Consider the following 12,282-nt stretch of genomic DNA (forward strand, 5'->3'; position numbering starts at 1 on the left):
CCATGTTATGATGTTTGGACACACGTTTCTTGTTTCCCCTAAGGGTTTAATAAGCTTAGGGGCTAGGGTATAGTACGTAGACACGTATGTAATCTTCACATGGTAACGAGTAATGGATATAATTGACTATATAATGCACAATTTGTGAACTGCAATGCATACGAACAAGATGTGCTGTGTTATGATGTTTGACACACGTTTCTTGTTTCCCCTAAGGGTTTAATAAGCTTAGGGGCTAGGGTATAGTACGTACGCATTAATAACAAATTATAAAACGATACGAATAATTCACCAAATTGTCACGAGTAATGGATGTTATTAACTATATAATGCACAATATGTGAACTGCAATGCATACGAATAAGATGTACCATGTTATGATGTTTGACACACGTTTCTTGTTTCCCCTAAGGGTTTAATAAGCTTAGGGGCTAGGGTATAGTACGTAGACATTACTAACAAATTGTTGTTATTGGAATATACGTATGTGCATTATTTGGTTTAGGTAGTGCATTATGTAGCTGTTAATTGTCATTATCTCAGTATATTATGCATTATTAGAGGTATTGTGTATATGGGTTAATCAACGGATTGAAGATTACATACGTGCATTTAGTAATGTCTACGTACTATACCCTAGCCCCTAAGCTTATTAAACCCTTAGGGGAAACAAGAAACGTGTGTCAAACATCATAACATGGTACATCTTATTCGTATGCATTGCAGTTCACATATTGTGCATTATATAGTTAATAACATCCATTACTCGTGACAATTTGGTGAATTATTCGTATCGTTTTATAATTTGTTATTAATGCGTACGTACTATACCCTAGCCCCTAAGCTTATTAAACCCTTAGGGGAAACAAGAAACGTGTGTCAAACATCATAACACAGCACATCTTGTTCGTATGCATTGCAGTTCACAAATTGTGCATTATATAGTCAATTATATCCATTACTCGTTACCATGTGAAGATTACATACATGTCTACGTACTATACCCTAGCCCCTAAGCTTATTAAACCCTTAGGGGAAACAAAAAACGTGTGTCAAACATCATAACACAACACATCTTGTTCGTATGCATTGCAGTTCACATATTGTGCATTATATAGGCAATTATATGCATTACTCGTGACCATGTGGTGCATTATTCGTAGCGGTTTCCAGCCATTATTAGATTACTATTGTACCCTCATAATGCACAAAATAGGACAAATAATGCAACACGGGATTAATTACTCAATGTTGATCTTGACCGTCCATTTCTCTAATCTAATGGCTGATATTAAGAAGGAAAAAGGAGGAAATATAGGAAAAGGAAATGAATACATCCCTATATATATATATATATATATATATATATATATATATATATAGGGAGATGATCAAAATAAGTATGTGTTTAAATCCAGAAATGCAGACCAAATCTCAGCCCTAGGATTAGATGATCTAATGGTCAATAATTAACCAAAAACACGGAAGGTCATAATTAAGCAATTTTAGGTCATATTATAATATTTGAATTTAATGTCATACTAAGATCGTTTTAGGTCATGCTTTGTTAGCATGACCTACAAATTACCTAATTATGACCTAAAAGTGCCCTAATTATGATATTGTTCTGCGTTTCTGTATTTAAATCCAGTTTTGCATAGATCAAAACCCTATATATATATATATATATATATATATATATATATATATATATATATATATATATATATATATATATATAATATACCACACAAAACACACACACACAAAGTGTAATGGGAATATTAGCATTGTTATTAGGCATAGTGATATGGAAGGCGGAGGCCAAAATAGCCCACAAAGGGTGCGATTTATTCTCGGGTGAATGGGTTGTCGACGCCTCGTATCCGTACTACCAGTTGTCGCAGTGCCCGTTCATCGAAGCGACCTCAAGGGCCGCCCCGCTACCGGTGGCAGCCCTCCGCCGACGGTTGCCTTCTTCCCCGGTAACTTATTTATTTATTGTACTTTGTTATTTTATGCAAAGTTTTGTTTGCATTTGATATGACTCTTTTGTGACCACGTTCTTTCATGTGGTCATCCACGTAAACACTAAGGTAACGTGTGCACGTTTTGAAACGTGTTTTTATATATGTAACGTTGCAATTGTAAAAATTAAATACGGCTTAGGTAATTAATATCATGTCATTCAATAAAACGAGACAATTATAAATCTTTGAAATCATGAATAGAAACGTCACGGCAAATAGAGTCATTGTAAGTAATTATAAGTTAAAAGTATAAATTTTGAATATTTTATCAGTTAATTAGTTAAATTTTATATAAGAAATTATATAAAAATACGATTTTTTGGATATCTTTTTAAATTTCTATAATTTTTGTTTTTATTTTAATAGAATTGTTATTGGACAACAAAAGGTTACTTTTGTAAGAGTATTAAAACATATGTTGTCCAGATTTTTTGGGGTTTGCGAAAGCTAGAAAAGCTTGTTATCATAACATTTAAAATGTTAAATTGATTGCACAATAATTAAAATAAGGGTTAATCCAATTTATGTCCCAAACTTTTACCATTTTTTTGGAAAATGTTGAGAACTTACATTTTCTTTTTAAAAAAAATCTTAATATTGCAAAAGGTTTGATTCATCCTTCGACATACTTCTAGTTTTATTAAAAAAACAACTAAATATTTAGAAAACAATCACTTTTAACGTAATTACTTGTATGTTTTAAAACAAATTTAGTAAATTTTATTTGAAGCTCATGATAAGAGAATCATCCCACAGTTGTCACAATACTAGTGATTACAACTTTATTCTTTTACCAAAAAAACATGCATACAAATTACAAAGCACACCGTTACCATAAGAAAACACACAAAACATAGTAACGAAAGTTTTTTTTTTTAAAAAAATAAATTATAGTTTGGTAAGAATCAAATGTGCTCCAAATTGAGGCTGGAGAGTGATGAGCGCATGAGGAGCGTGCGAATACGAGGGCGAAAGCTTGAACGAATAATTCTGCAGAATCATAACCATCGCCATCTTCGCTTCCAGCATCGCGAAGTTCTGCCCGATACACACCCTAGGCCCCGACCCGAAGGGGATGAACTTGGGCTGACCCTGCGTGGCCTTGGACACGCCTTCAGCGAACCTCTCGGGTTTGAAGCTGGTGGCGTCGTCCCCCCACAGCCGCTTGTCGTGGTGCACTGCTAGCACGGGGAGAACTAGCTGAACTCCGGCTGGTATACGATACTTTCCAAAGTTAGCCTCGTTGTGAGTAAACCTACCGAGTGTCGCGCCCGGTGTGTACACCCTCAGAGACTCGTTCAGGATCATGTTCATCTGCAGGAGAGCGTACACGTGTTGTTAGATTTTACAGAGACTAGGTACTGTATTATTTATGTGTGACTCAATAAGTATTAAGTTGATCTCTTTTTACTTCACATTTATATATTTGAACATGATCACCCATGCTCTGTCACCTCCAACGACAAATTAATCAGGTTCGAGCATGGGGCCTGGTTTGATATAATGTTAGATTTTACAGAGACTAGGTACGATCTAATTTATTAAAATGTACCTGATACGTGAAGGTGAGACCAAATAACTCCAAGTCAAATTTTCAATTACTACTAGTTACTTATATTTATCACTTTTTACTTTTATTTTCAGTATATGACAACTCGCATGTGAATATTTTAAATAATCAGAAGTATTATTAATATGTACTCACAGTTTTGAGGTGGTTTAGCTCTTGATAATCAGGTTTCCGCTTCCCAAAAACTTGCAAAACCTCATCCCTGGCGCGGGTTTGCCAGTCCTCGTGCTTACTCAGAAGGATCATTGTCCATACCAGCATAGACGCAGAGGTCTCCTGGCCGGCAAAGTAGAAAACCTTGCACTCCTCCATCACTTCCTCAATCGTCATTCCGGATGCATTTCCATGTTCTCTTATCTCCTTTGCATTGGATTCCAACAATATACCCAACAAGTCATCCATGCTCGGCTCACCGGCTTCCATTGCCTTCATCCTCTTGTTGATGATCCCGAGCACCCGTGATTCGACCTCCGCCACAATCTCCTTCATCCTCAGGTTGTTCTTGGTGGGAAGCCATCCCGGGATGGGCATGTGGCGGCCCGCCTCAATGATCCGCTCCACCTGCTCCCTCTGGAGCTGGAAGATCTTCGTCCCTTCCTCGTAGCTACTCCCGAACGCAGTTCTTGAGATCACGTCGCTCGTCATGGTCTGAAGATGAGGCCACACGTCGACTTCACACGATCCACCATCTGGCACGATCGCGTCCCATTTGTTCAGCATGTCCACTGTGCTCAAGTGGAAAGCCGGAACCATATGCTATTTGCATCAAAGGTAGATATCAGTTCACGGTCGAACCGGCCGGTTTTGTAATTAACCAGACCGGACAACATGCTAGTTCTCAGCTGAACCGGTCAAACTGGCCAGTCCAGTCCGATTTTTAAAATTTACGCAATTTCAAGATATGTACCTTTAATTTCTCAACGTGAAAGGCGGGGTTGATCAACTTTCTATGTTTGGCCCATTTATCTTTCTCGTACGTTGCTAGTCCTTTGAACATTTTGGCAATTGGATTACCAGAAGGCTTCAAGTAAACGTTGTTTTTCGAAAAAATCTCTCTTATAATCTCGGGATCGTTGATGCTTACTGCAGGCCTTGGTCCGAACCAAATGAAGTTATTCTCACCTGAAAATTGTAACCATTTAGAAATATTTTCGGGTCACATGATGTCTTGAACCCCCGACCTATTGGTTAAATAATCTTGATTGCATACAAAAGAAGTACTCCACTTACTAAAAGATGATAAGTAAACTTACCCAAATAAGTAATAGGGCTTCCTATATATAGGATAGAAATAGACATAGTTTGATCTATATGAAATAGTAAATGTAATTCTAGCATAAAATGTTTTCTCTATATTTCATCTAAATTATTAATCTAGATTGCATGCACTCAGTGGCTGAAATACTTATCACTTTTTTTTGTTGATATAGTTTTCAAATTTATTACTAAAATTTAAGGTAAAATGTTACGCAAAAGCACTATCAACGATCTGAATCACCTAAAAATACATTTGCGAACAAAATTTATAAAACATAGCCCCTACCAATCTTTATTTCTGCGATGCACGAGAAGTGGTCATACCGTGGTTTTTGGTAGCTTGGTGGAATATCGAAGTAGCTCTAGGCTGAATATCATTAGTGAACTCCATGGGTTTGGACAAGGCTTCTCCAGTGATCCTTCCTATCTCTTTGAAATCTCCATAGTAAAGCTTGTAAGAATTCCCCTTGAAGCCATGTTGGCGTAGGATTTTTTCGAGTTTTTTGGGGGTAAACCACACCCAATCCAAAAATCTCCATAGATATATCAGAGCTACAAAAGCAATAGAAATTGTGGCTGACAAAATGTAAACATCCATGGTTGTGATAGTTTGGTTTTGGTGTGGAAGATATGGGAGGGATGGGGCTTATTTATACTTATGTTTGCAATCTAGACTTGAGAATAGTCGATTTTGTCGGCTGTTTCATTTGGTTAAGGTTAATTAGATTACAATTAGATGTACTAATTTTGAATTCATTAGTTTGTTCAAGTTTGAATTGAAGGTCATATGGATTAAATATTGCATGTATCGATATGGTTTGGTGGTGGTTCATTGGTCTATAAGCATATGTTTTTAGTTATAATGTTTAAATTATGTCAACTTGTTATGACTGCTGTCTCTCATAGAATCATAGTCACAGGATAACAAAAGAATTAGGAGTACTTTTTTTAATCTTTGGAGTATATAGTAGGGCTTGCTTGACTTGATATGACTGGTTATGATTTGTAGATTTAATAACTATATTTAAACTTATATGAATATTATTCTTGACAAAAAATAGACTAGGAACTCAAACGAGCCCTAAGAGCATCTCCAATGGCGGACGTCCGGTCGGACTTCCGCGACGGGCGACCGGGACGTCCGCCATTGTAACACATACACTCGGATACGGACGTCCCGTAAGGACGTCGGATGTCCTCGAACGTCCGCGCGACGGGCGGGTAGACGTCCGCCATTGTGGCGTGGGTCGGACGTCCGGGATTTTTTTTTTTTTTAAAACTCTATATATACTGCTCGTATTCGTGTTGAAATTTTATTTCCGTAAACGTAAATTGCTTTATTTGTGAATTTGTGATTTTTTTTATTGCGGGAAGTCCTAGTGACGTGGCAAGAGGTATTTTTGGGAAGTCCTAGTGGATGGCCGAGTGGGACATCCGTGCATTGGAGATGATCTTAGTATAATAAACATGGGCGGCCCCACACATGACCCCAATAAGGGGGTGGATTTTTTTTTGTTTAATATTATATCCTTGAATTCTATGTATTTTGTGTGAATCATCGTGAAAAAACCCTTACTATTGATAAAAAGATATGAAAATTATTGTTCGGAATTTCAAACTCAAAATTTAAAATACATAGCCCTTATTACTGAAACAAAGTTCTGCGTTCATCTTGTCATTAAACATATGTTTTTCAAGATTTTTGTGTTACTAATTGTGTTGAATGCTAGATAAAAAATAATTTCCAATATGTACATTCCCAATTTTCAGCATTTATTTTGAAAAATGCCTCCCACTTAAATTTGCTTTTAAAATTTTCTAACTTTGCGAAAATATTGATTGTGTGGCCGGTCGAATTTCATTAGATTATAAGTTAATATTGGTGCCTTTCTTTGAAAATAATATACTAACAACGATGGAATATATAGATAAAGTTATCTACACAAGTGTATAATTGATTAGTAATTGTCCTATTCCCCATTGGCCCATTAATGTATTTCTTAGGTCAAACGCTATCCATAATTTTTATTTGTTTGCGGCTTCAACTTTGGCGTTCAATTCTTGTCGCCGCCATGTTTGAAATTATTTAATACGGCCATATATATAGAAATAAGAAATTTGAAACCAAATGAGAATTAATGTATGATTGGTAAAGTTAGTAGTGGGTAGATACGAGATATCGTATCGAAAATATATCGTATATCTTATCGAAAATATGGATATGAAAGAATTTCGTATCGTTATCGTATCGAAAGTTTCGATATATCGAACTTTCGATATGGATAATGTCAATATCGATATCGTATCGAATACCTGTATATCGAAAATTATAATTTCAAAACTTAAAATTCACACAAAAATTAATAAAATTTCAACACAATAAAATTAATAGCATTCTTATCTCCATAATCAAAATACAACACAACCAAGTACAATTAAATGGATTTATATATATTTATAATTTTAAATTTTAATATGTATTGAATTTCAATATGTTTCGATATATACGATATATATCGTATATTCGATATAAAACGATATATCGCGATATAAGGAAATTCATATCGTTATCGTATCAAAAACTTACGATACGGTATCGTATCGTATAAAAATGACGATATATCGAAATTTCGATAATTTTTCGATATTTTTCAATACGATACGAGCGATATATCATTTTTTCGATATTTTTCCCCAACCCTAGGTAAAGTAAGAGAGTAGATGAGAATTATATGTAAAATAATATTAGCGAATAGTAAGAGTCACATTATTATTAGTGTTTAATGTTGGCCATAGTTGTATAATTTGTAAATAAATGGATATATATGAGTAATTAGTTAAGAACACCTTTCCATAAATAGAAATGGTCTATTTTGATGTGACGGACGAAAAAAAGTGTCTATTTTTATGAGACGGATGAAGTAGATAAGATAAATTTGTAAGTATAAATTATGATGTAAAAATTTTGATCAAATTTAGAATAAGTATTTAAGTCGATTATATAGTTTTTTTAGCTTTCTATAAATTCAGAAACGTTATTACTTCATTGGATAAGGTTTTTACTCATTTCAGTAGGACTTCAAATGCTTCTACACATACTTCATTCCAATAATTTATTACATCATTCCATGTGTTTATTACACCATATCAGCGTTGTGGCGGTGGTGATAGATATTGTAGAGAGAAAGAACGACACGCGATGTCGAAACTGCATTTACGTACTGGAATGAAGTAATAATCCTACTGGAATGAAGTAAAAACCTACTGGAATGAAGTTAAATCTTCGTAACATGTTAGTATGACTTATTTACCTTCGGATGAATTAAAATAGGCTCGTGATGAAGGCAAAAATAATTGATAAATTTGTGTCTCCCATCCATAAAAAACTAGATCTAAAAACCCTAATTTGGTATGGTTCGGTAGTTCGGTCTTTAAGAGTGGATTTGTGAATAATTAGACTATATATATATATATATATATAATATTTTCAGTTGAATAATGCACACCGACTAATAATGCAAATTTTTCGTCAAATAATGCAGATCATCACAACCATCCAATTCAAGGATCCAAGGGCTGTGATAGTCAAACTCTTGTTCATGTTCAAAAAGGAGAGAATGAAAGATCATATGCATTTGAATAGGAGTTTTTTAATCAGCAGCCTCTATTTTCAAAATCAGTCCTACAGGTGCTTTAATATCTAGCCATTGATCTTCATCTAGCCATTGATCTTCATCTACGCCATTGAAATTAAAAACGATTTCGGATAACTTTGTCACACCCCGGCTCAAGACCAACACCTTGTCATCGTCATCAGACAAAACGAATTTCATCAACAAATTTAATATCAACCGAGTTTAATTGAACAATGATCACATTGAACTCGTTTAGATGTTGTTGCACGGGTTTTTCTTTGAAATTCTAAAATTAAACAATTGTCTTATCAGATGTACCTTGTTTGCATCTCATTCAACGTCTTCATCGTCATCTCTTTCGTCGATATTGTTGTAGTCATATGATACGCCATATACATCCTTTCAGGTACCATACTCAACACCATCAAATTCTAAATATATGATCACAGTATAAATTTAGTCATAAAAAATTGACCGTTACTATTAAATCATATACCAAGGAAAATATGCCCATTGACCTCGATGAAGAATAGCAGCCCAAATATTGAAACTTCTTATTTTGGGCCATAAATTATAGCACCTGGGCTATTATTTCCTTCCTCAAATGCTAGGCTGCGTTTTTTTTAATGAAATTGTTTTAAATGGCAGCCCATTGTAGTCTGTTTAATTAAAAAAAAGCTGAAGTAACAATTGTTTTAAATGACAGCCCATTATATACTCCTATATCAATTCCCAATTACATTAAATAATTTATTAATTTGATTAATAAAGGAGTATAATTTACGGTAGTTTATTTATTAATCAAAAATAATTATTACCCCCTCTTAAGAAAAAAGAAAGAAAGAAGAAAGAAGGTTGCTTAATTATGAGTAACTGGAATTCGCATTCTCGGAATGTGTGAGTGACTTTTAAAGCAGTAAGTATATTCCTCTTAAGAACATAACAACAATTACAAATGCAATTGACAATTAAAATTTGAAATATTATTAAAAATTTTGAATATCAATTCAGTTAAAAAATTATACTTCAACTAAGAATTAAACTTTTGCAAATTAATATATAATGCTCTAACGTCAAAAAATATACTCCCTATGTCCGCTATAAAATGTTTCAATTTTTCTTTTTCGTCCGGACAATTTTTAGACCATCAGATCTCTAAAAGTTTTGTGGTCATAAATTAGTTGTAGTTAGAAACCAAAAGGTGAGTTAGCAAATTATCGCACCTCTATGCTTTATGTATTAAACAAAATAAATTTTATTTCAAGGTCAAGATAACAAAAACTTCACACAAGTTTTTACAGTAACTTGTGATTACAACTTCATTTTTTTCTGATAAAAAAAATGCATACAAGCACACCATACTACTATAAGAAAGCACACAAAACAAAATAACAAAAGTTTTTTAAAAAAAATCAATTATAGTTTGGTAAGAATCAAATGTGCTCCAAATTGAGGCTGAAGAGTGATGAGCGCATGAGGAGCGTGCGAATAGGAGGGCGAAAGCTTGAACGAATAATTCTGCAGAATCATAACCATCGCCATCTTCGCTTCCAGCATCGCGAAGTTCTGCCCGATACACACCCTAGGCCCCGACCCGAAGGGGATGAACTTGGGCTGACCTTGCGTGGCCTTGGACACGCCTTCAGCGAACCTCTCGGGTTTGAAGCTGGTGGCGTTGTCCCCCCACAGCCGCTTGTCGTGGTGCACTGCTAGCACGGGGAGAACTAGCTGAACTCCGGCCGGTATACGATACTTTCCAAAGTTAGCCTCGTCGTGAGTAAACCTAGTGAGCGTTGTGGGCGGTGAATACACCCTCAGACACTCGTTCAGGATCATGTTCATCTGCAGGAACATACACGTGTTGTTAAGTTAAAATGAAGTGGGACAACTAATAAGGGACGGACTGAAATGGAAAACTGGGACACATAATGGGGAACGAAGGGAGTTGACTCTTTCCATTTTGGTTAAGAAAGAGAAATTAAGAGAAATAATGATTGTGACCTATAATATAAAAACATGAGCATTTGTGCACATAAAAAGTTGTACTCACAACTTTGAGGTGGTTTATCTCTTGATATTCCGGTTTCCGTTTCCCGAAAACTTGCAAAACCTCATCCCTGGTGCCAGTCCTCGTGCTTGCTCAGAAGGATCATTGTCCATACCAGCATAGACGCAGAAGTCTCCTGGCCGGCAAATTAGAAAACCTTGCATTCCTCCATCACATCCTCCATCGTCATTCCGGATGCATTTCCATGCTCTTTAATCTCCTTTGCATTGGATTCCAACAATATACCCAATAAGTCATCCGAGCTCGGTTCACAGGCTTCCATCACCTTCATCCTCTTGTTGATGATCCGAAGCACCCGTGACTCGACCTCCGCCACAACCTCCTTCATCTTGCGGTTGTTTTTTGTCGAACCGGCTGGTTTTTTTAATTTATTTTCATTCAAAATTCCATTTGTATATATATACCTTTAATTTCTCAACGTGGAAGGCGGGATTGATAAGCTTTCTATGTTTGGCCCATTTTTCTTTCTCGTACGTTGCTAGTCCTTTGAACATTCTTGCAACTGGATTACCAGAAGGCTTCAAGTAAACATTGTTTTTCGAAAAAATCTCTCGTATGATCTCGGGATCGGTGATGCTTCCGAACCAAATGAAGTTATTTCTCACCTGAAAATCGTAACCATTTAGAAATATTTTCGGGTACAACTAACTCACACACGCTGGATGACTTGAATCCCCGACCTAATTGTTGAATATTTTTTCTTTAGTGCATGCAATAGAAGTAATACCTTTAGAGAGAGATTTCGGAAAAAAGGGATGGAATTCGCAAGCCATTCAGATTTTGGGATTAAATTCGCAGAATATGAGGTCGAGGCGAATAAGGCATTTATCACAAATCATATAATTTCCTAATATTGAGTAAAAAATCGATATTCATGATTCATCAAACTAATAGTGAGTGAGAAGCTGATATATTATGTGATGTGAATTGAATTTAATATATTCACGAATGATAGTGTTCTGTGTTCTAACTTAGTAAAGGATTAATAATATCCATATTGCATGCATTAGATGGTGGAAACACTAGAAGTGTTCCATAGAGTTCTCAAATTAAATGTCATGCAAAACGTTAAAAACCCGTTAATAATCTGAATCACCTAAAAATATATTTTCGAATAAATTTAGAAAACATAGCCCCAAGCTCGCACACTTTTTTTTGCGATGCACGATAATTAATTTGTATATATACCATATTTTTGGGTAGCTTGGTGGTAGATGGAAGTAGCTCTAGGCTGAATATCATTGGTGAAGTCCATGGGTTTGGACAAGGCTTCTCCAGTGATCCTTCCTATCTCTTTGAAATCTCCATAGAAAAGCTTGTAAGAATTTCCCTTGAAGCCTTGTTGACGTAGGATTTTTTCGAGTTTTTTGGGGGGTAAACCACACCCAATCCAAAAACTTCCATAGATATATCAGAGCTACAACAGCAATAAAAATTGTGGCTGACAAGATGAAAACATCCATTGTTGTAATAGTTTTGTTTTTGATTTGGGGTGGAAGATAGAGGAGAGGGTGGGCACATTTATGATATGGATAAAATAGTGCATGTGGTTTAGTGGTGGTTTATTAGTTTATAAAATATTTAGATGGATTTCTTGGAAAAACATTTATAGCACATGGTTTAATGTTTAACTTATACGTACTTAGTATTTACAACTTGTAACTGGCTGCTGTCTCTCATAGTCATATATAGGATAATAACAAAATAAACATTTTTTTCATC

General features: G+C 35.3%; 1 protein-coding gene and 1 pseudogene across 1 annotated transcript; both read right to left on the minus strand.

Annotated features, from left to right (window-relative positions):
• Positions 1 to 2,727: 2,727 nt before the first annotated feature.
• Positions 2,728 to 5,459, minus strand: LOC121754041 (cytochrome P450 72A225-like). Its single transcript, XM_042149369.1, has 4 exons — positions 5,182 to 5,459; positions 4,508 to 4,722; positions 3,736 to 4,356; positions 2,728 to 3,344 (listed from the first exon to the last, which is right to left on the minus strand). Exons 1-4 carry the CDS (start codon positions 5,453 to 5,455, stop codon positions 2,919 to 2,921), a joined length of 1,536 nt encoding a protein of 511 aa, XP_042005303.1. The 5' UTR covers positions 5,456 to 5,459; the 3' UTR covers positions 2,728 to 2,918.
• Positions 5,460 to 9,908: 4,449 nt separating this feature from the next.
• LOC121756029 lies at positions 9,909 to 12,023 on the minus strand (annotated as a pseudogene).
• Positions 12,024 to 12,282: the final 259 nt, after the last annotated feature.

Source organism: Salvia splendens, chromosome 11 (genome assembly GCF_004379255.2).
Source record: "Salvia splendens isolate huo1 chromosome 11, SspV2, whole genome shotgun sequence".
NCBI classification, from domain to species: Eukaryota; Viridiplantae; Streptophyta; class Magnoliopsida; order Lamiales; family Lamiaceae; genus Salvia; species Salvia splendens.